Raw genomic sequence first — 21,705 nt, 5'->3', positions numbered from 1 at the left:
CATCAGCCTGTGTATCGAGACCCATGGAAATATCGCTGAAAACCGAAATACTGGAAACCCATGCGGACTTGGGGAGAACATGCGAACTCCGCTCAGAAGGTGCTCGTCACAGGAATACAATCCCAAGAGCAGTGAGGTTGCACTGCCAGCCACCCCACTGGAACGCCACCACTTTACTGCTCTTTTTTGCTGCTGTAAGACGGTGTGTTTTAAAAAATATTTAAACGGTTTAGGAGTGCTTAATATCTCTTGCATGGCCCATTCAGAAAATTTTGCTCTTATGGCCAAGAAATGTGACAAAATGTCTTTTTCGCAAAAATCTATTTGAAAATCTACTCTTTCATCTTGTTCTGAGTTCATGAGCTCCTACTCTTTCTGGAGCCCGCCTGTATGTGTCCCTCTCTCCCATGATTGCTGCAGAAAGACACATGCCAGCAGCCATCTCACCCTGCAACTCACAACTGACTGCCCACTGAAGCTCAGCAGGTGTGAGCCTGGTCAGTCCTTGGATGGGAGACCTGTGAAAAACTAGGTTGCTGCTGGAAGTGGTATTAATGTGGTCTTTGTGGGTCCTAATGCACCAGTATAGTGACAGGGACACTCTAAAATACTCTAAAAAGGCGCCGTCCTTCAGATGAGACGTAAAACGTGACTCTCTGCTGTCATTAAAAATCCCAGGGCGTTTCTCAAAAAGAGTAGGAGTGTAACCCTGGCATCCTGGCCAAATTTCCACCTTGGCCTTTACCCATCATGGCCTCCTAATAATCCCCCTCTCTGAACTGGCTTCATCACTCTGCTCTCCTCCCCACTGAGAGCTGGTGTGTGGGGAGTGGACTGGTGCACTCTGGCTGCTGTCAGATCATCCAGGTGGGTGTGGAGGGGAGTCCCCATTACCTGTAAACCACTTTGAGTGGAGGGTCCAGAAAAGCGCTATGTAAGTGTGAGGAACTATTAGTATTATCTCAGGTGGAGCAGTAGTGTCTCCCTCCTCCACCTGGTCTGCTATTTAGTATGGACTCAAAGCGGAGTGTCCAGAAAAGAGCTATAAAAGTTTAAGGAATTAATACTATTAATAGGAATAATACTATTATTATTAACACTCCCTTCCCCACCTGTTGTCCACATGCCCAACAGGACTTAGTCTCTCCTTCCAGTCTGTGGCCGGTAGGCTGCAGCTCACAGGGGCTGTGACAGAGGAGTATGTGAAATGTTACAATGGCATCGCAAGAGAACCCCAAGCAGCCAGCCCTGTGATAGTCCCTGTGGGCCCGAAACGGCTCAGTTAATCACTCATCTGTCAGCGGCTGCCTGACGGGCCCCCTGCTCCTGTGCAGTAATGGCCCCGGAGCCGAGAGACGTTATTAAAGTTATTAATTGTCCCTGGAGTGACAGCCTGCATGGGGCCCGTGATTAATTTAATCACTGGGAAATGGAGGCGAGCAGATTTCGTGTGAAACGCTCTTCCTCGAGGAGGGAGTGACAGCGAGTACTGGGACTGAGCTGTACAGCCTGAAACACGTGGCGCAGAAGGGGCGGCACTTCGAAGAAAACAAACAGCTAGTTACCCCATCAGGTAAAGGCCAAAAACATGGTCACAGACTTCAGAACTTCTTCTCACAAAAGACACATTTTTTCCCCATTTTCTTGCCACATTCTCCACTGGGGGGAAAGGCCTGTGTGACCCCAATTTCCTTGTCTGTGTCCATGAATGCTTTCTAAGCACCTATGCCTTATTGGTGCACTTTGATGACTTTTGAGATCAATCCCCTTCACTTGTCAAGTGCTTTTCACAAAGTTACCCTGGGGGACCCAGCGATACTGTGCCACAGGGCTGGACACCTGTGCCTTTATCACTACAGAACCAGCTGTGCTCCCCCCTACACTCTGGCGAGTGGTACTGCACTGTTAAAGCACTGAGCACGAGACTCAAGAACTGCTTCTATCCCACTGCAGTGCGCATCCTCAACAGCTGACTGCAGGCCTCCGACTCAATGCACATCTGCACTCCACACTTTTTTACATAGTCTATCCTTTTTTTTGTATTTCTCAGTCTCACTGCTACATATTTATTTATTTTCCCACAATATATGTATTGTTCCTGTTGTCTACACTGTGTGGTGTTGTCTGCTGTACTGCGTGTGTCCCGGGAGATCAGCGTGATTAAGAATTCCAATGTACATCTACATATGGCAATGAACTCCTCTCTCTCCCCTCTTCAGTGTCCCCGTTTTTGGAAAAAACGCTTTATAAATAAGTTATTCTTATAGTTATCTCCCAGACTGCCTGCAAGGTGGTGACAATGTTATCGTAGGGCTTCCCACCCATAGACAGGGAACAACTTCATGTCTGGCTTTGTGGCCACTGTGCTTGAGCATCACAGACTCGTCTCTGGGCTCGGTCCGTAAGGGGAACTGAACGGTAACAGTAAGGGGGGGATAATTACGTTACAATAGCGACGCCTTGTGGCCGGAAAAAAGTACTGCGACAGAAGTGAACCGACAAGCTTTTTACACGCAACAAGCTGCGCAGAGTTAAAACATAATTCTTCAACCTCAGAAATATCGTCACATTGCGCACTATGTTGTCACCAGCTGTTGCCGAAAAGCTAGGTCAACACTTTCGTTTTCTTCCGAGTTGATAACTGCAATACCGTCCTCGCTGGGGTTGAGCTGCAGCCGAAACGACTCGCTCTGCAGTAAATCCACACTGAACACAACTCCAGTCTGTCCCGAATTCGGCAGCCAGAATCCTGTCCGGGTCTAGTGCAAGTGATCACATTACTCCTGTCCTGGAGTCCTTGCACTGGCTTCCTGTCAGGTCTGGTGTTCCAAGTGCTCATGGCTCACCTTAAGGCTCTGCATGGCTTGGCACCTCGCTACCTGTCTGAGCTGCGATCGTCTTAATCCCTACATTGTCTAATTCTAATCCCCCAAACCCACCGACACTCTATGGGCGAAGGGCTTGTCTCCTGCTGCACCCCAGAGCTCTGGAATTGTATCCCTCTGGATGTCAGAGAGTCAGCTTCAAAGTGCCTTTTCAACTCTAGACTCAAAAGCTTCTTTTTTGAGAAGGGCTTTTATTTAACGGGTTCTGATTCTGCCCCCTTTACTTTCCTTCTGAATTCCAAACCATCATTGTAATTCTTTAACTCGGCTACAACATCTCACCCTGCATTGGACTTTCTCTCGCTCTGAAAATCGCTTTGCGAAGCTATATAATTATTATTATTATTATTATTATTATTATTATTATTATTATTATTATTATTATTATTATTATTATTATTATTATTATTTAGAGAGGAAACCGATATTTCAGTGCAAAACTTTTGATTTGAAATTTTAAATTAGGAGGGTGCATGTGGCAGCGAGAAATAAGCCTGTCTTTGTTTTTTTCAAATTTTAATTTAACCAAATCCGTTTCAGCTGAATCTTAGAAGGGATCTTGTCTGGGCTCTCAACGCTGCACATTACTCACGCTTTGCTTAGCCTTATTCCGTGAAGAAAGTATATTTAGGCTTAAAAGTCGAGAGAACGGAATCATTAATGACTTACATGAAACCTCCATGTATAATCTCCCAAGAAATGAATTTTAATGTTTCGCAGCTTCCACGCCAATTTTCCCAGCACGCTCCTCTCGTTGCCAAGACAACCCGAAGTGCCACGGGCTGTAGTTGGGTCAGACAGGACCGAAATCACTGGGCATTATTAATTGAATCTTGCTAACACGTCCTACCGACAAGCCCGCCGTTTCCACGCTTGAGGTTTGCGTGCAGTCTCTTGGTCAGGAGTAAAAGTAAAACGCTGTTTCTCAGCACGGCCGGTCGAAACGTCTCTCAATGGACACAGTTTTTCCGCGCTGTAGGTTTCATAACCAAGACATTAATGAGCCGGAGTGTCTCGGCTGAACGCAATCACCGTGAAGAGCAAATTCCTGAGGAATACAATAGGAGTAATAAAACATATATCATAACAAACCGCAAATTATGCTTGATATTTAAATCATTAGAGGCTTCTTTTTTTTTAAAAAAAAAAGAAAGAAGCATTTATATATAGACTGCCACCACTGGAAGTCCTGCTTTAAATAACGGGGGCTGAGCTCCAACTCGATTCGTTCACACACGGGTCGGTTCAGCCGTGCGACCACCAGGTGGCGCTGTAGAACCGACCGCCAGCCACCCGGCGAGCGCTGTCTGGCCGGGCCAGGCCGGGCCAAACCCGAGCCCCGCGGAGCCACCTCCAGCAGAAAAGGGGCTTTTTTTGTTCTGGGGGGCCGCCGCGGGAAGCAATCACACAGGGGCCCGGCAGTTCCCCCAGTGACAGCCCGAGGCGGCTATCATCGCTCCCGTTACAGTGAGGAGTGAGAGCCGCCCTCGCCTTTGCAGACCCCTGCGCAGGGCGAGAACAGCGAACTGGCGGCCCAGTTCGAAAATAAAGAAAGGAGGAGGCGATATACAGAAGAGTAAATAGAGATAAAATGACGATTCTGAAATTTCAGCTGCGTCCTGCGCCACGCAGCGCAGATCAATAACCCGCCTGGTAAACGACACCAGGTAGCAGAGTTGGAACCGGAGGCGGAGGAAGGGCAGAATAGTACATTCAATTGCCCCCCTCAGGAATGAATGAAGCATTTAAAATTGAATCTCTGTCGCGTACTGCAGCACGCCTCAGCCTCAGTGGAAGAGTGAGACTAAGTGGAAGTCCTTCAAAAACTGAGAACAGAACATTATTGCAGGTCTCAGCAAGAGAATATCTCCTGGGGCTCCTTCTGCTTTTAAATGTTGGAATACCAATGAGTTTTCATTCCAAGGCTTTATTGCCTTATCAAAGCCTGGCGTGGGCTATACTAGAGATCAGGGAAGTATTAACAGATGGGTCCAACACACTGTGGTTGCAGAACTGTGCCCAAACACATTGTAGGAATTTATCTACTTTTTTTCCCTATTTTACACAAAGAGTGGCGGGAGCGTGGAACAAGCTTCTTCGCAGCTCGCCCTGCTGAAGCCGATACCCTGGCTTCTCTCAAGAAACGGATCTCGAGATCTGAGAGCTGGCTGCTACCCACCAATAGTAAACCGGTCTGAAGATACAGAGTCCTTCTGGTTAAACAAATCCCGATCCCCTCCCGTGCTGCAAGACGGACACGCTTCTACAGAAGAGCCTGCGCCACCGTTCGCTCCTCTCCCACTCCAACGCCTTTCCCTGCCATTCACAGACGGCCTCGTTATGCTGCAATTACTCGGATCCTAATTAGACTGTTTACCAAAGCTGGGTTCACGCTTGGTTAAAAAAAAACCTATCCCACAGAGGGGTCTCCTAGCAAGGCTGCTGCGCAGTCATCGAGCGGTTTTCAACAGCGCCACTACGTGCCTCTCAAAACAGCCTCTGCCCCTCATGCATAATTCATACCCGGGTTCCAGAAAGCAAATCGGAGCTGCTGGGACCTGCGCACTGTCGCCCACGAACTGAAGCCAGAAGTGGATGAGCGAAAGCAGACAGCTGAGCTCCTCTCTGGCCATCCTGAAGTCCCCCACCCCCTTATCTCCTACCGTCCGGTAAACAGTATCGAAGCGTTCAGCCAAAGACTAATGGATTACGGAACAGCTCCTACCTCCAGGCAATAAGGCTGCTAAACAGCCAAGCTGCAGTTCCTTCAGCAAATCACCCGGAATAGCTACATGGACACAGTTTTCACTGTATTCGGCACACTGCACTACTTGGACATAATGTATTGTACATACCCTGGACACATCGCAGCTCTATTCATATTGAGCTCTGTCCGAGTTGATTTTATTCAATTTCTATTGCACTATTATGTATTATGATGTGACTTTAATTTTGTGGTTTTTACCCCCTCCCCGGTGAGCTCGCAGAAAAGACATCTCATTGCCAGCAACTACTGCTGTACGCTGTGTTGTTGTGCATTTGATAAATAAACTTTGGTTGATTGATTGATTGAACACTAGACGTCTATAGGTACAAGCCAGCCGGTTAAAGAGACCTGGGTAAATAACTGATATCCTAGACTGTCTGAAGCTATGCAAGAAAATCTTGGTGCACCGAGTGATGAGTCAGTGATTTAAAGGAAGGAAACATGTTGTTCATCCTAAGCAATACTGGTTCCTGTTAAGCCATGCCTCTTAGTAAGCAGCTCCTGGGAGCTCCTGGATCCCTGTTCAGGGATGTGGATCCCTGATCCTGTTGGCTAACGGCAGCAACCAGTCAAAACTGGGCAACGGGTGACCCCACACCCCACTCCCACCCGTACTGCACGAGCTGCTGCCAGGACACCCCAGCCTGCTGGATCAGACGACGCCCCAGCTCAGTCAGCAAGGCTGTGGCCCGTCCAGCTGAATGCACAGCGCTTTCTCCTTCTCCTCAAGTCTGCGGCTCTTTGAGATGGAGCAAACCGGATCCAGAGACGGCCAGCTCAGAGCTGAGTACCCCAAATTTCCAGCCCATCACCCCGATACCTAAGCTTGTAGGGTGGAAATCCGTACCCATACAACAGCTGCCTTGTGTGTAGCTCTGTGCTCAACCCCCCCCCGCCGCCAACTTGGTTGCCCATGGCAACCTCTCCTATGGATACGGAGTGAGTCCACCGTGATTACACGACAGTCCGGACAGCAAAATCATGGAGTTGCAACCATGTTATTTCATCTCTCAATGGTACAGGGCTGAAGTGACACCTCCAGTGGTGCTAAATGCCTAATTAGTGTCAGCGACAGTCTGAGCCACATGCTCGAGGTGCTAAAAAGGACAGTGGAGTGAAGAGATGCCTTCTCCCCAATTAGCCAAAGTCATTTAGATTCACACGGCCTCCCCTGCCTCTATCATTGTGCCTTGCTCAAGCCACAGTCGCAGTAATAACACTTGATGAGAAAACCCCCCTTCCGAAAAGATTTGCTGTTTTTTTAATTCTGTCTGTCAAATCCACTTGTTTGTATTTTTTTTAACTGTCCTTTCCTCATTATTGCAGGTGTCAGCAAGAGAATAGCTCCTGGGGCTCCTTCTGCTGTCGAGTGTTGGAATACCAACGGATGTTCACTCCAAGGTTTTATTTCCTTATGAAAGCCTGCTACGGGCTATACTAAAGATCAGGGAAGTATCAACTGATGGATCAAACACACTGTGGCTCTAGAACTGTGCACAAACACATCATAGGAAGTTATGTACTGATTCTCTTCACCGAGCAGTGGCTCTGTGGCTCAGGATCTGCGCCTGTGGCTGGAAGGTTGCCGGTTCGTATCCCGCGGCCGGCTGAGGAAACCTACTCTTTTGGGCCCCTGAGCAAGGCCCTTAACCCCAGCTGCTCCAGGGGTGCTGTATGAATGACTGACCCTGCGCTCTGACCCCCAGCTTTTCTCTCCCCGTCTGTGTGCGTGTGTCTCGTGTCAGCAAGAAATTGTATATGGTTAATAAGGTGATCTTATCTTAACATGGACACAGCGGCAAGTCACAAGTAAATGTCATAATTCCAGCCCACATGCATGTATACAACTTTATAAAAGAACAAACCTAATCTGAAGCACAGCCCAAACTTTGACTTTGCTAACCTTCCAATGCTCATTAAATACAGTCTTGCCTGTGTGCCCTCAGCATTCCCAATGAGCCATTTTAAAAACTGTCAAAAGCAAGTCACAGTAAAAAATGAAGGCATCATTAAAAATGCAGCTGCATCAAGCTTGTTTGGCCAAGCGCCTCTTGAACCTTGACCTCTCGTGTATCAGGGTAGCGTATCTTTTTTTCTTTGCCATATGCTGCATTAGGGAAATGAGGAAGAGCTGTCTGGTGTTATCTAACGAATTCTCATTCAGCTCCAATACGGCGAGAGTGAGAGAGCACGGAAATGCACCTTCCAGAATCGCTTGGCCGGTTAACCGTTTCTTAGTCTCAAAGACAGTGCTCGAGTCGAGAGTCTATCCAGCGGGAGCCCGCCATGAATAAATAAAATGCCCCCTTCTGTGCAAACCCACAGAGCGCTCCCTGCAGAGTGGGGCCAGATGGTGCAGCATGTTGGAGTTTTACACGCTGACATGCTGAGAAATTACTCCAGAGTGCATGAGACAGGAACTGCAAACCAGAAGGTGGATGCTAAGTAAAGCAAAGAATAGATCTGGTGAAATAAAGTATTTTATCAGGAGGAGGAATATATGTAGTACAGTGGTAGACGCACTTGTGGCAGAGGGAGGAAGTGTGAAGGGCGGAGCCTCAGAAGGCCGTGGTTTCCAAGGCAACAAGTGTCCAGGGCGGAGCCTTAGAAGGCCGTGGTTTCCAAGGCAACAAGTGTCCTGGGCGGAGCCTCAGAAGGCCGTGGTTTCTGTATTGCTGTTGGAGCACTAAAGGTTTCGGGTTCGATGCCTGTTGGATGAGGACAGGCTGCTCTCTGACCAACGAGCCGCAGTGCAGCCCAGGCTGGGACAGCAGCGACGGAGAGGCTGCAGAAAGGAGCATGCACTGCTGGGGAGCGGAGGAAAAAGCCTGTTCTCAGTTGCATGAAAACGAAGCAGGGCAAGCCGCATTATCTTTGTAAAGGTGTAACCCACAGACAGGCTTCTGATTCTGCAGCGAGCGTTAGATGTAAACATACATCTCCCCGAAGCTATCAATCTGCTGTTGGTACCTTTGGACCTAGCAATAACACCAAAGTGTTTGACAAAGTGTCAAAATAATTTCTCAGTTTTAAACCCACTGGAGCTGAATGTCTTTTTACCTGAGCCTGACCCTTAACTGGAATCAGCCCTGTTCGCCCTGCTCCTCCTGATATTTCACACATCACAACAATGGGTTCTGTGCACGTTGCTCGGGATGCAAAAAAAAAAGTCCAGTTTTGTTTGGCAACCAGAAAGCCATTCGGAACCCAAACGAGAGCAGAAACAGTTTTCCAAAGGTCAGACGTGAGATCGTATGGATTTGTCTGGGATTAAGAACTTTGTGCTGTCTCCCACAGCCCTGGTCTCAAGATTCAATAAAGGCAATTCAGTTCTTAACAAAGAGCACTTCTGGATGCTTGTGTCTATGTGTATCTGTGTGTGTGTGGTCTGTGTGTGAGTGTGTCTGTTTAGTTCTGCAGTGTTGTCCTGAGTCCTATCCAAACAGCGTTCCAGCCCTCCGTCTACCATCTGTTTATTTCCATGGTAGTTTTATTTACAAATTATTCAACCTAAATAAGCTCATGTATAGTACCTGCACTTTATTAAAGAGCTGCCCTGCTTAAGGATTTCAGTTGCACAGACCTCGACAGTCCTGCAGTGAACAGAATTCAAAGGCTCTTTTTTTTTCCAACGAAACTGCTCAGCTTTAGTTTCATCGCAAAACTGACTTAATTCTAAGGCACGGTGCTAGCATGACAAACTGCGTGCTGAAACCTGTTGTGTCACAGCACCATCAAATTGATTTTGTTTATTGAGTAAATTTGACAAGAACTTCAAAAATAACATGAAGCAAAGACAGAAAATATCTACCTTACATGATTTTACTCTGCTGAACATAACCGAGTGTCCAGCCAGGCCTGTACTCTAATCCACTGTGAACTGTCTGACCATCAGGGCAGCAAGCGGCTGGCAGGATCGCATGATGATGATGGCAAGACCACAGTGGGCATCATCCTTTGGGCACACCGCCCAGTACAGCTGGCACACACAGCGCCCTGTTGTCACCACCATGAGAGGGCTGCCTTGACTGAAACCTTCCTGCACGACTCTGCGCCAGGGCTGTGGGAGACAGCGCAAGGATTATTAGCCTCTGACAAATTAACCCAGGACATATCCAGTCCAGATAGATGCTTCCACAGCTGCTGCTGTTTGTGTGCGGAATGGCTATCTCGAAAACGCCAGTTTGGAATTGCAAATCGCTGTGCCACCTGCCTCCTAAGGATATTCAGTGCTTACGCCACCAGAAGGACTGCCAATCCCCCCCAAACCCACCCCCACCCCCCAGAAAGATCTGAATAATCATTAGGCTTTGTGAAAAAGCCGATTCTGGTTAACTGGGAGGACAAAAACAAAATATCCCTTCTCAATGGTCCTCATTAATTTCAGACATCTCGATACTGGGAAAATCAACAAAGGCACTCCAGAATGTGAATTTAAGGAGATGTGGAGCTCCTTCATTCTCTAGCTCCAATAAGGTTGAGTTGATGCCTTACTTTATTTCATTATACATCTTTTAATTACCTATTGTCATTAATTAAGAAATTGTTTCAACCTCATATTTACCTCTCCCTTGCCCAGCCACGCAATACTTGAGCAGTCGATGTTTATATTTCTCAGCTTATTACAATTAATTTTGATCTACTTTATTGTGCTCCTTGTGCTTGATCGGTAGGTAAATTGTAATGTATGTATTTGTATGAGGTCTTAATTGTTTAAACTAAAAAAGACAGACAAGAATCCCCCTTCTTTGTGTCAAGCGTGCTGTGAAATCTCACTGCTCTGATGACAGCTCATCTGAGCTGATCTTCACTTTGACACAGAGCACCTACCTGGCTAGGTTTATAGTCACCTACTAGAGTGGAAAGCGCACAGACACTCAGGAGGAACCCCGAGGCAGCTGCCTGCCTGTCTCTTTAAGAAGAAGAGAGGGAGAAAAAAATATTGTATTAGTTAAGAACAAGGATGGAACAGCAGGTGCCCGTAACCATGCCAACACAAACAGCACACAGGGGGAGGGGGAGGGCTCCTTGAATATGGCTTTGCACCAGAGGAAATAGGAGTAATCACTCCTCCTTCTCCCAGTCACACTGCTCTCCATTCGTAACTATGAGTGAGCAAAAAATAATAATAATGTGCCTAGTTATATTAAAATGATTTTACTATTTTTATCTTAATGTTTGCTGATATATTAAAATGACAAAATCTTCAAATCCGTCCTGCTCTCAGGCTGCTCCAGTCTTGCGGCGTAAGTCTCTTCAAACTCGGCCGGTAGCACAGATGACCGAGTTAAATAAAAAGGCGGTCAGACTTGGTGCTAAAGCACCGCGCACACCGAGAGTACAGAACCGGCCCTCCTTCGCTGTCCCGCTGTCTTCAGAAGCGAGGGGACCTGATACAAGTATTCAAAATCCTCAACGCTACTGACGAAGTGGGCCCAGCGGATTAGTCCAGTGAACAACAAGACACGACCCAGAGGCCAAGGACAGGAGGCACTTCTTTACACAAAGAGTTGTGGGAGCGTGGATCAAGCTACTCAGCCATGGGGTTGAAGCTGATACCCTGGTTTCTTTCAAGACCCAGCTGGATGAGATCTACGGATCAAATCACTGCTAATTAACAATGAGCCAAATGGCCTTCCTCTTGATGGTGGACTTTCTTATGTTCTCAGAGGCTGAGTGTGTCCGTGAGTGACCCAGACGTTCCAAGAGGGGGGCCATTACTCCACTAACACACACGTGTCTGAAACGTGTCGAGAGGGATTCTCTAAATTCCCTCTGGGTTTCTATTCCCAGGGATTGTGGGAGTGAGAAGGAGACAGAGAGACAGAAAGGAAGGCGGGGGGGGCGGGGGGGCGGGGGGGGGGTGGGGAGCCAATTTTAAAATTGAACTTGCAGGGGTTTTAAATAATCGTGCAGAGATCGCATCAGCGTCTTGGCTCAGCCAGCTGGATCTGCTCTGGCCTCCAGCCTGCTGGGAGCCTGAGAGGAACTGGGAGAGTGGGAGGATGAGGAGGGGGAGTTAGAGGGGGCTCACAGTCGCCAGTTACAGGCCAGGCCCTGTATCCTACTACTAATCCTTACACTTCTATAGCACTTTTCTGGACCCTCCACTCAAAGCGCTTTACAGGTCATGGGGATCCCCTCCAGCACCACCAGTCTGCAGCCCCACCTGGATGATGCTCCAGTCCGCTCCCCACACACCAGCTCTCAGTGGGGAGGAGAGCAGAGTGATGAAGCCAGTTCAGAGACAGGGATTATCAGGAGGCCATGACTGGTAAAGACCAGGGGGAAATCTGGCCAGGACACTGGGGTAACACCCCTACTCTTCTCAAGAAACTCCCTAGGATTTCTAATGACCACAGAGAATCAGTACCTTGGTTATATATCTCATCTGAAGGATGGTGCCTTTTTTACAGTACAGTGTCCCCATCACTATACTGGGGCATTGGGACCCACACAGACTGCAGGGTGAGCACCCTCTACTGGTCCCACTAACACCTCTTTCAGCAGCAACCTTAGTAGCCAGGAGTCTCCCATCCAGGTACTGGCCAGGCTCACACCTGCTGGGCTCCAGTGGGGCTGCCAGCTGGGAGCTGCTGACAAGCTCATGACACAAACTGGACTCCAACATCTTGCACGCATCTCTTTTGGAATCCTGCAAGGGATGTGAGCTCTAGACCATAGATGATCTTTTTAGATATGTTTAATTTGCTCTCTCATCCTGTCCTGCTGAGAGACCTTTACATCCTCAAGGACAGGGAGAAGGCTGCTGCTGAGCACCACTGAGCCGGAATTAAAGATAAAATTTGTTTCAGAAAGCAGGTTAACTTTATGCTGATTCACAAGACGGGACTTTTTTATTTATTTAACTGTACTTGTCCAGAGGCCTTGCGCGGGCTATGAGTCTATGTGGAAGTGCCTTTTACACTTCTTTGCCCAAAGGGTGGTGGGAGCATGAAACAAGCTACCCGGTAACCCATGTTGTTGAAGCCCTGGCTGGCTTTTTTTCCAGAAAACAGGTATCCAGATATCCTGGTGTCAAATCGCTGCTAACTACCAATAGAGGCCGGCTGGTCCGAACTGCCCCCTCTCAACGGTGAGGGGCGCCAAGAGACTCGATAGTACAGTGGGTGGGGAAAAAAGGGAAAAAATAAGTCCCCCCCCTATTCCTAATTGCATGAATACGTAGCCCCAGGGGAACAGCGCTCTGCCACTGATGCCAGCTGCTCTCTCTATAATTAATGATGGCTGCCTGGGGGGAGGGGGGTGGGGGGGGTCAGGAGTGGGCACCCCTGGGTCTGCATGCTGCCCTGGCACCCTGCCCACCACCGGGCAGCTGCTGGCAGGGGGCGAGCAGGTGAGGGAGGGGAGGTTGCTGGAATTCATACTAGCCAGGAGCTGCTGTGTTCCCTCAGACACAGCGTGGAGGGATAGAGAGACAGAGGGGCAGGACTGGATTTCCCTATACGGCCCTGTAGGCACAGTGTCTAGGGCCTGCGCAATTGTTAGGGCCTACAAAGGAGGGAAACACTAGCAACTAACGAGAAACGAGCTGAAACAACACGCTTCTGATCGGCTACAAATCAACAATCACACGCTCTCGAGTGGCTGTTCTAGAAACGAGAAGTGTGGAAGTGATGGTCTCTCGACTCGCCCCAGCAATCAACCGGTTTAGCATGAGAATAGTTTAAAGTGCATCTTGTCAATCGACGTCATTCAATTGGCGTTGACCCCTCTTTTCGGAGTGGACGTGCCCGGGGGCCTACAGACACCAAACTCCGGCCCTACGGAGGGGGAGAGGGAGAGTCACGCTATAAAATAAGAAGAGTGTTTCCCATAGCCAGCGATGCAGGGATCACTGGCACGGTCTCCGTCTACTCCATAGACGAACTGCTGCAACAGCACATCTGTCCTTCACCTGCGCACGGGAGACAATCGATTCTACTCCTCCAGTCCTTACTCTTACGCTAATTTACCTTCTGCTCCGTGTGGAGATTACTGATCCAGACAGCCCCTGGACGGCAGTGGGTTGTAGCGTGGGCTTGAAGTTTCCCAGGTTGGAGAATTCCAGCATTCAGGGGAGAGATGGTGGGGGGGGGGTGTGATGGGAAATGTGATGACTCACTCCTCTGTGCCACCTCATCAAAGGAGATAGCTGGGCAGGCTGGTGGGTTTGGGGCGGCCACCACCTCCCAGGGGGCCTCATCAGAGACACTGCCAGACCCGGAGAGAGACTGAGGAACCTGGCAAGGATGCACACCCCAGCCAGGCTGCCAGAATATTGATTACTCTTCCTACAGGCAGGACCGTGAAACGCCCATCTTTCAGATTAAAAAAATAATAATATCCAAAGCAGCCTAAGCCTTCTTCCAGGCGGGTCAAAGTTATTAAGCCAGGTGAGGAGTTCGGGATCATGGCTTTCCCCTGAATATGAAGTCATTAATAAAATCACAAATCACTGCAGAAGCTGGACTGGCTCATGAAACAGTAGATGCAGCTGGGCTGTCACCCCTCCCCCCCATCAGGTGGTGGACGTTCAGACCCTGGACCACAGTTTAAGAACATCAGACAGGTTACAAGAGGAGGCCAATTCGACCCATCTAGCCCGTTTGCTAGTTAGTACTTAATTGATCCATGCAGTAGATTCAGCCATTTCTCAAAGAAAGTCAATGCATGAGCTTCAGCAGCCAAGGCCGGGTAATTTGTTACAGACTACCACAACCCTTTGTGTAAAGACCTGCCCCCTTGCCTTGTGCAGAATCAGAAGAAATCTGCTGGATGGACTTTTGTTTCCCCACGTGCAACGTGCCAAGTCCGACCAGAGATTTAACCCAGCAGCCACAGCAATCGTGGGACACACAGAGACTGGCCTCCCAGGGAGGTTTAACTGGTTTGGTTTTACTGGTCTGGTTTTCCTTTCCATTCCAGCTCAGCTCTTACCGAGCTCAGTCAGCTCGTTATTGGCTTCACCAGACCAGCTGATCAGCTTCTCCTGTCTCTTCCAGAGCTGCTGCTGTGAAGAGATCTGGGAAACGTGCACACACTGCCCCTCCAGGACTGGAGCTGGAGCTCTCTGGGTCTGGAAGCATGGTATCCCAGCGAGTCTAAACATCTGAGGAATGGCTGTGCAGACAGTTTGAGGGGGTGGGGACAAGGGACCTGATCTCACACACGTGAGGCCTGGCCACAAGCTGCTACCTACGTCAATGTGCCTGCCCAGCAGCCAGGTGAAGGAGGAACACGGGGCATTTTCCTGCCCGTCTGGCAGGCCTCCTCCAGCAGAGAGGGAGGGCTGGGGTCCGGCGTCAGGATTAAAGAGCTCCCTGCTGGGTCCGTGTGTATCCTGGGCCACTAGCTCACTTGTGTCAGCCTAGGACAACAAGCCCATCCCACGAGCAAGCAGGCCAGGGAACACAAAGACCCTTTCTGTAGCGCTGAAGGGGCCTGCTCCCACAGGGAGCGCGTTTTGCAAGGGTACGGCGGCAAATGAAATTAAGGTTTTGCACAAAAGGGGCTGAGCACAGGACTGTAAGAGCTGTTTATTTCGCTGCCTGCGTTTTTCTCGTCTTCGTTTCCTTTCCCAGCACTGGCTTTTTTTTATCTCTAGCCCGAGGAAAAGTCATGGAAGGGCGAATTCAATTAGGGCGCATAAAGGAAAAAATGTTTTTGTCTGTTTTTACCGCACAGTTCAGCTCAACGGGGCAAAGCTCAGACATCGGCAGCTGTACAAGCAGTAACGAATCAACTGTGCAGGGGTATCCAAGATGCTCAGCATTCGAGAACGGCTAGAAAGATAAAAACACTGAACCAGGTGAAAGAAGAGCAAGGAAAATGCATTCGTGGAAGTGCATTTAAACCTGAGATCAGCGCTTCTTTACACAAAGGGGGGTGGGAGCATGGAACAAATTCCCCGTCATGTGTTTGAAGCCGATACGCGGCTTCCTTCAGTTGAGGTCATCAGATCAATTAGCCTCTAACTACCAAATCGACAAGAGGAACGAAACGGCCTCCTCTCGTTAGTAACCTTTCTTATATTCTTTTTCGGGAGCTCTGGGTTGAAAGCCCGCAATTAATAATTCATCTGAAAGAGGAGGAGACAAAAGAGAGGAGCAGAGCGGGGCTGGCGAGGCCGGAGGTCCTGTATCGACTGTGTCTGGACCAGGGGAGCTCCGCGCGCTGCTACATGACAGGGGACTCTCAGGTGAGGAGCAGCAGGGGGGTTCTGACTGCTAATGTCAGAGCGCTGCCGGGATTAATGAGCGATTAATGTCAAAGGCAGCTTTCTGGGCCTACCCCCACCTTTCTGCCACGTTGGGGGGGGGGGGGGGGCGCCTGCTCTCTGTCTCCAGGGGACCCCCCCCCCCAGCAGCCAGAGGCTCTGCTCTGCCCCCACATGTTAAAAAAAAAGCCCTTCCATGGATGCTTCCAGCACTGGGGTGTACGAGTGATTGGCCAATAAAATCCACTGAGTCAAGCCGTCAAACAATGTAGCGCATTAACCAGGTGTTGACAAACCAGGCAATGCATGCAGTCTCCTCCAATGGGAACACGGCTGGGCAGCTTGTTCCACACTCCCACCACCCTTTGTGTAAAGTAGTACCACCTGCTCTCAGGTTTCAACCGGCCAGGGTGCCAGAAATGCCGGGGAGGATGCACACCACAGAACTATACCTCAGGGATATATATATACCCCTGAAGCATGGACCTTTGAGCCTGTGACTGTAGATTTGTGGGTCACAGCTACTTATGCAGGCACTTTTTAAAAGAGTGCAAGCTTCTTCCAAATAACTTTGGAGTATCTCACGCCAGAAACAATCCAATGCAACATATGTTTGAAAAGATGCAGGCCTCTCAAGAGCCTTCCTATTTTAGCAGGTTCTGAGTCACAGGCTTGAGTCAAACCCTTCACAGGTGAAGTACCTTCAGCATTGCATAACCAAAACAGTATGTTTACAGACAGTGCATTCCATACAGAGTACGGCAAAGAAGCTGGCCGTTACTGACCTAAACAAAACAGGGAACTACCATCTCCAGGACAAGCCCATCAAGCCTCACGCTGCTCTGTTTAGGTCTCGGTGCAGCGAGGGAAAGGACCAGCCCAGGAGTGAAGACTCCTGCCTGTTCATGAGATCGGTCCCGGTGGCAGAGAAGAGCTGGCTGCCCAGCTGCGGACCCTCGGATACTGGGTCCCTCCGATGCCCACGCTTCACCGCAGACACACTCACCTATCCCATCTCTTCCAGAAGAGGCTGCCGAGCGGTGGTTGCCATAGCGACGCGGCTCGACATCGCACGCAAATCGCCGGCAAGCGATGGAGACACTTTTTTCTTTCATTTTAAGGGGGGGGGGGGGGGGGGGGACCGAGGGTGTCAAAATGGTGTTGATGTGCAGAAAGGCTTCTCCTACCCATCTGTTCACACCTCTTTTTTTTTGTAACAAGGAAAGCTTTTACTTTTGGGATAATAAGCAGAAGCTAATTATTTCGGGGCACAAGGCAGAAAGACGACAAAGATTCAAAAATAGGGAAGGGAGTAAAAAAAAAAAAACAGTCTTATTACGTCTTTGTAATTAGCACTGTGTCCAGGCATCAGGTTCAATGCTTCTGTGCTGCAGCTGCCTTTATGTTGGAGTTTTCTGTAACTTCCACACACACAGCCCCTCTCAGCCAGAGATGTGTGCCTCTTGTCGGGAGGCCAGGCTGCCTGGCACGGCTCTGATCCAGTCTGGCTCTTTTCTGCGGCTGTCACCGGAGCATAGCTCCCTCCTCCTCAAGCCCCTAATCTTGTTTGTGTCCTATTTCTCCACTCCGCGCTCTCAGCGAGAACATTCCCCAGAAAATAAACCCCGCCGCGGGGAAACGGTTCTGGGAACAGGGAGCCCGCGCAGGGCTTTGGAATTTCCTTCCAACAGAAGTCACAAGGGCTAAATTAAATGCAATCGGGGAAAAAATAAATAAATCATCTGTTTTACTCAGTGGTTAACAATTCTATTAACAACATAAAACCCGCAAGCCCTTGGCTGTCAAAAACTGCGGGGTTGCTAAACCTCTTTTCTGGGGATCATAGTTCTTTGTTTCCACTTTAAAAAAAAACATCTATTCAGAGTGCCAGGAAAAAGGACTCCGTGTTGGGATTACGAGGCGGAAACGGCTAACCCACAGCTCCCAGGGTAACGTGGCCTTTTCTCCGAGACGGTTTGGTTCCGGCCTGCCGGACTCCGAGTTGCTATGGAGACGGGACGGCGCGGGAGGACCAGACCGCTGGGCGGCAGAAGCCGGCACTACGTCCAGTGGAGCTGACGCGGCCGACTTTTTGCATTCACTTAGTAATCGTTGCCTGGAAATGTACAGTAGGTTTGCTTTTAATACCTAAAACGTGGAGTGGAGCTGTGCTCACCTCCCTTAGATCCAACCTATTTGCGCCACACAGTGAACTCAACCAAAGCACACAGTTCCCATTAAACCATACCCATGATGGAACAGACTTCACAGCCTATTGGCGGCCTGCTGGTGACAAGTGTTGTGGGATTACAACACACACCCCTGTACAGGGGCTTCTGCAGATTCAAACCAGGGACCTCAAACGTAATTCCTGGAAAAATCTCTACTCCTAGTTTCTGTTCCAGTCAAGCTCTTCGTTACAGAGAGAATTAAATTTAATTTACAGCACGACTGTTAGCATTTCTTAACAGGCTTGAAGGTGTTTCATTGGTCACTGCATGTTTTTAGGAACCCACTGTAAAATAATTTCTCTAATTAAAGAAAAAAATTAGGTAAATTGTTTAACTAACTACTCAGGTTGGCCCACAATCCAGACAACGCCAGGCCCTGTAGGAGTCTTTTGACTCCCCTGCCCTAGACAAGTTATCTGTGTGGAATCCGACCAGCTGGGCATACCATGGGTTGCTGAAGCACAAACATACCTCGCACACCGCGCAACCTTCACTTTCCAGCGTCATTTCTCAGCATTCCCAGTTGCCACAGCAAGGAAGCACAACAAAGACAGAAAAGGAGAAAGCAAGCAAGGGCGAGAGGTCATAAAAACCACACAGCTAACTGAAAGACAGCACTGTCTGCCGTTGTGATCTGCGGGGAGAAAGGAGCGATCTAGTAACTTCGTAAAAAGCGCAAGAAGCAGATTTTAAGAGAGAGGAATGATCCCGAGCTTTGGAGCTGGGTGTGTACGAGGGGAGGGAGAGGGTGTCAGCGAAAATGGAAACCCTAAATGCAATCAAACCCTGTTGATATCAGCTAAGGATAATTTCCGGCCTTTGAAACGGGAATTAAAAAAAACCACACTGAAAGACAGATTGACCGTCGCCCCAGCTGAGGAGGAGACAGCTCTGTACGGCTTCCAGAGTGCAGGCAGGCTGCTCCAGCTTCGTTAGGGCTGCGGCCCAGCACTAACGAGCACAGACCCCTCTCCCCCCTCCACCTTTCTCTCCCTGGTTTCTCTAACACAATGGCAAAACATTTACAGGACCACACAAGAAATGTAAGCTGGCTGACATGCAGAGGGATTAGCTGGAAGACACTGACAGTAATCAAGTGAAGCAGCCGGAGGCAGAGACAATGCTAGGTGCACTCGTTGTGCAGGATTTCCCTTTATTAGGCTAGCCAAGCACCAGATAAGACTTCTCAAGGAGAGATCTCAAGGAAAGAAAAAGTGGAAACATTTAACAGCTTCGCCCTAAACCAGGGATCTCAAACTTAATTCCTGGACTATCCAGCGTCTCCCGGTTTTTGTTCCAGTCAAGTCCTTAGTTACAGAGGCAGTCTGCTTATTGAATTAACAACATTTCTAACCAGGCTTGAAGGTGTTTCGTTGGTCACTGTTTTTAAGCCAACAAGTGTAACATCTGGTGCATCAGCTTCAGAAGCTTTATCACAGGAAGATGCTCATGTGGACTTGAGCTAGCCCACACCACGGGCAAGTCAGACCTGCTGAAGACTACAACTTTAACACAGTTGCCATCAGCATATCCTGCAGTTCAGTATCTGGCCAAAGTCTAAAGACACTTGGGAATGTTTATAAATGAGAGGAGGTCCCAATTAGTCTGATCCAAGTACCCTACTTGGTAGCTAATTGATGTGAAAACCTTATCCAGCCATTTCTTGACAGGACCCAGGCTATTGGCTTCAACATCATGGCTGGGCAGCTGGTTCCACACCCCCACAACTCTTTGGGTAAACAAGTGCCTGCAGCAATCAGAGATCATCCAACCCTGATAAAAAAAAGCGCATCATGTTTAGTTCTGGTTGAAACAAGATTTGCCGCCAGCTGGTTTTGAGCAGGTCAAGACGAGCCCGTCTGATTTCACTATGGGCATCGCCGGGCGAGAGGCTGGGAATGGCTCAGATGTGCGCAATTCAATCTCTGTCAGCGCAGCACCGTTTCTTTATTTCCCCCCAGTTTTCTGACTGCTTTTTAAGTGGAGGCCTCGGTGAAACATCATCTTTGGAAGAAAAAAAACTTTCCCCTGTCTGTAAAAGCCCATAACCCCGGAGGAAGAAGAAAGGCAGGACTATCTCAGGACACAGAGCAGCGAGACCTTTCAAGGACACGAGAGAAAGGCTCCAGAAGAAAGGCCGTGTTTCAGCTCCAACAGCACGACACGCTGACTTGGTATCGGATCCTCATAGCTTCCCTTCGTCTTGGTGTCAAACGCAACTCCATACCGGAAACGAAGGGGAAGAAAATAGCTCAGCTGTCAATGCAGACTGACAGGTGAGGAAGGAAGGCCCTGCAGCATCCTGTGAGATGACAGGTGTGTGTGTGTGTGTGTATGGGGGGGGGGTCTGTCAGGTTTTCGCAGTGATCGAGGGCAGGGTCTGTGTCCTTCTGAAGGCGTCCCACACGAAACAGCAGCAATTCCTTACGCCACAGTGCCTTTGAAGACAGTCTTAAAATGTATATTTCATGCTGAGTGCATGAGAAACAACTTGCAGATCGTCAAGATATTAGAGTGCAAGGGGCTTTTTTTAGGTGAGACACACCCGCCCACCACTTCTACTGTCGTTAATTACAACTTAATAAACCTCACAAGGAGCAAGAGCACTTTCTGAAAGCTGAAGCACAAAACTACCACCCACACGGACCAGCAATAGAGACTAGACTTGCATTGCGGAGAAATGTGATCTATTCCTCCGAGCTGCAGGCTCTCGAACTATAATGATGAAGAAGGACAGGGAAAACATATTGGGTACCAAAAGCATCGTGCCACTGTTTGCTTATATGATTTCAGGAAAGCAAAGCGTGTCGATTTTGGATATTGATTAAATGTTTGTGTGGTTGTTTTGAGATTAGTTGATCATTCATGACTGACAGCAATATGCTTGCTTAGCGCTGATGCTGGCCGGCCTCATTAGTGAGAGGGCACAGGTGCTGAGGCAAATCTGCTGCATGTCAAACCTAGTGAAGGTTATAAGAGAAAAACACTGACAGCGCATAGCTCTTGTTATGGAGCAGCACCCCAATCAAGACCCTGCCGCACGACAGCGAGTGCAGACAGACAAGCACAGCAATACAGTAATTGTTGTGCACAACAGACCGGTTGATGGGCAGCTCCGAGCGTAGGCTTGGCAGGAGTGTCTATTTTCTATTCCTCTTGCAGAGATTGATGGCAGCCTGATTGCCTGGCGCTACATTGATCAAGTCCTGGGACCTCACTTCCTGCCCCCTCCTCTGCATGCTCCTCCAGACGTTCCAGCAGGACAGCACGTTCTCAGGCTTCCTTTTGAATGGCTGGTCTCCTGGCTCACGAGCATGACATGCCCTACTCACGACATCATCACCACTGAGCATGTGTGGGATGAGCTGGGATGATGTGTGGAACCGAGGGGTCCGAGACCAGCGAACAGCCACATGCTTGTCTTGGCTCTGCAAGAGAACACTGCAATTGCAACCTGATGTGAAGCATGCATCTCACAGACACAGCTTGCATGGCTTCCAGCAGTGGCCACACATGCTATTAGCCTGTGACTTTCACAGCAGACCCCCCCAGTGGATGACAAATGTTAACCAGCATAATGAATTTACAAATGTCATGTCTGTT

General features: G+C 49.0%; 2 protein-coding genes across 3 annotated transcripts in view; one reads left to right on the top strand and one right to left on the bottom strand.

The window, feature by feature from the left end:
• The window catches only part of LOC148639209 (Rieske domain-containing protein), a 55,931-nt gene extending 45,672 nt beyond the window's left edge, over positions 1-10,259 (top strand). Inside the window, exon 4 of the mRNA XM_088622521.1 lies at positions 6,979-10,259. The gene's annotated coding sequence lies outside the window, so the exon portion shown is untranslated. The remainder of the gene's footprint in view (positions 1-6,978) is intronic.
• The window catches only part of yjefn3 (YjeF N-terminal domain containing 3), a 38,709-nt gene that overhangs the window by 12,201 nt on the left and 4,803 nt on the right, over positions 1-21,705 (bottom strand). The window contains exons 1-2 of one of the 2 annotated variants that reach the window (XM_088622514.1): positions 3,555-3,582; positions 1,113-1,185 (exon numbers count right to left, since the gene is read on the bottom strand). The exons of the other annotated variant lie outside the window; for it this stretch is intronic. Coding sequence (XP_088478640.1) covers positions 1,113-1,185; positions 3,555-3,567 — 86 coding nt within the window. The 5' untranslated portion in view covers positions 3,568-3,582. Of the gene's footprint in view, positions 1-1,112; positions 1,186-3,554; positions 3,583-21,705 lie in introns of those variants that run through there. 2 annotated transcript variants of the gene reach the window in all.

This window comes from Lepisosteus platostomus, chromosome 27, assembly GCF_059453375.1.
Source record: "Lepisosteus platostomus isolate fLepPlt1 chromosome 27, fLepPlt1.hap1, whole genome shotgun sequence".
Classification (NCBI taxonomy): Eukaryota; Metazoa; Chordata; class Actinopteri; order Semionotiformes; family Lepisosteidae; genus Lepisosteus; species Lepisosteus platostomus.
This window is presented reverse-complemented; position numbering and strand designations above follow the sequence as displayed.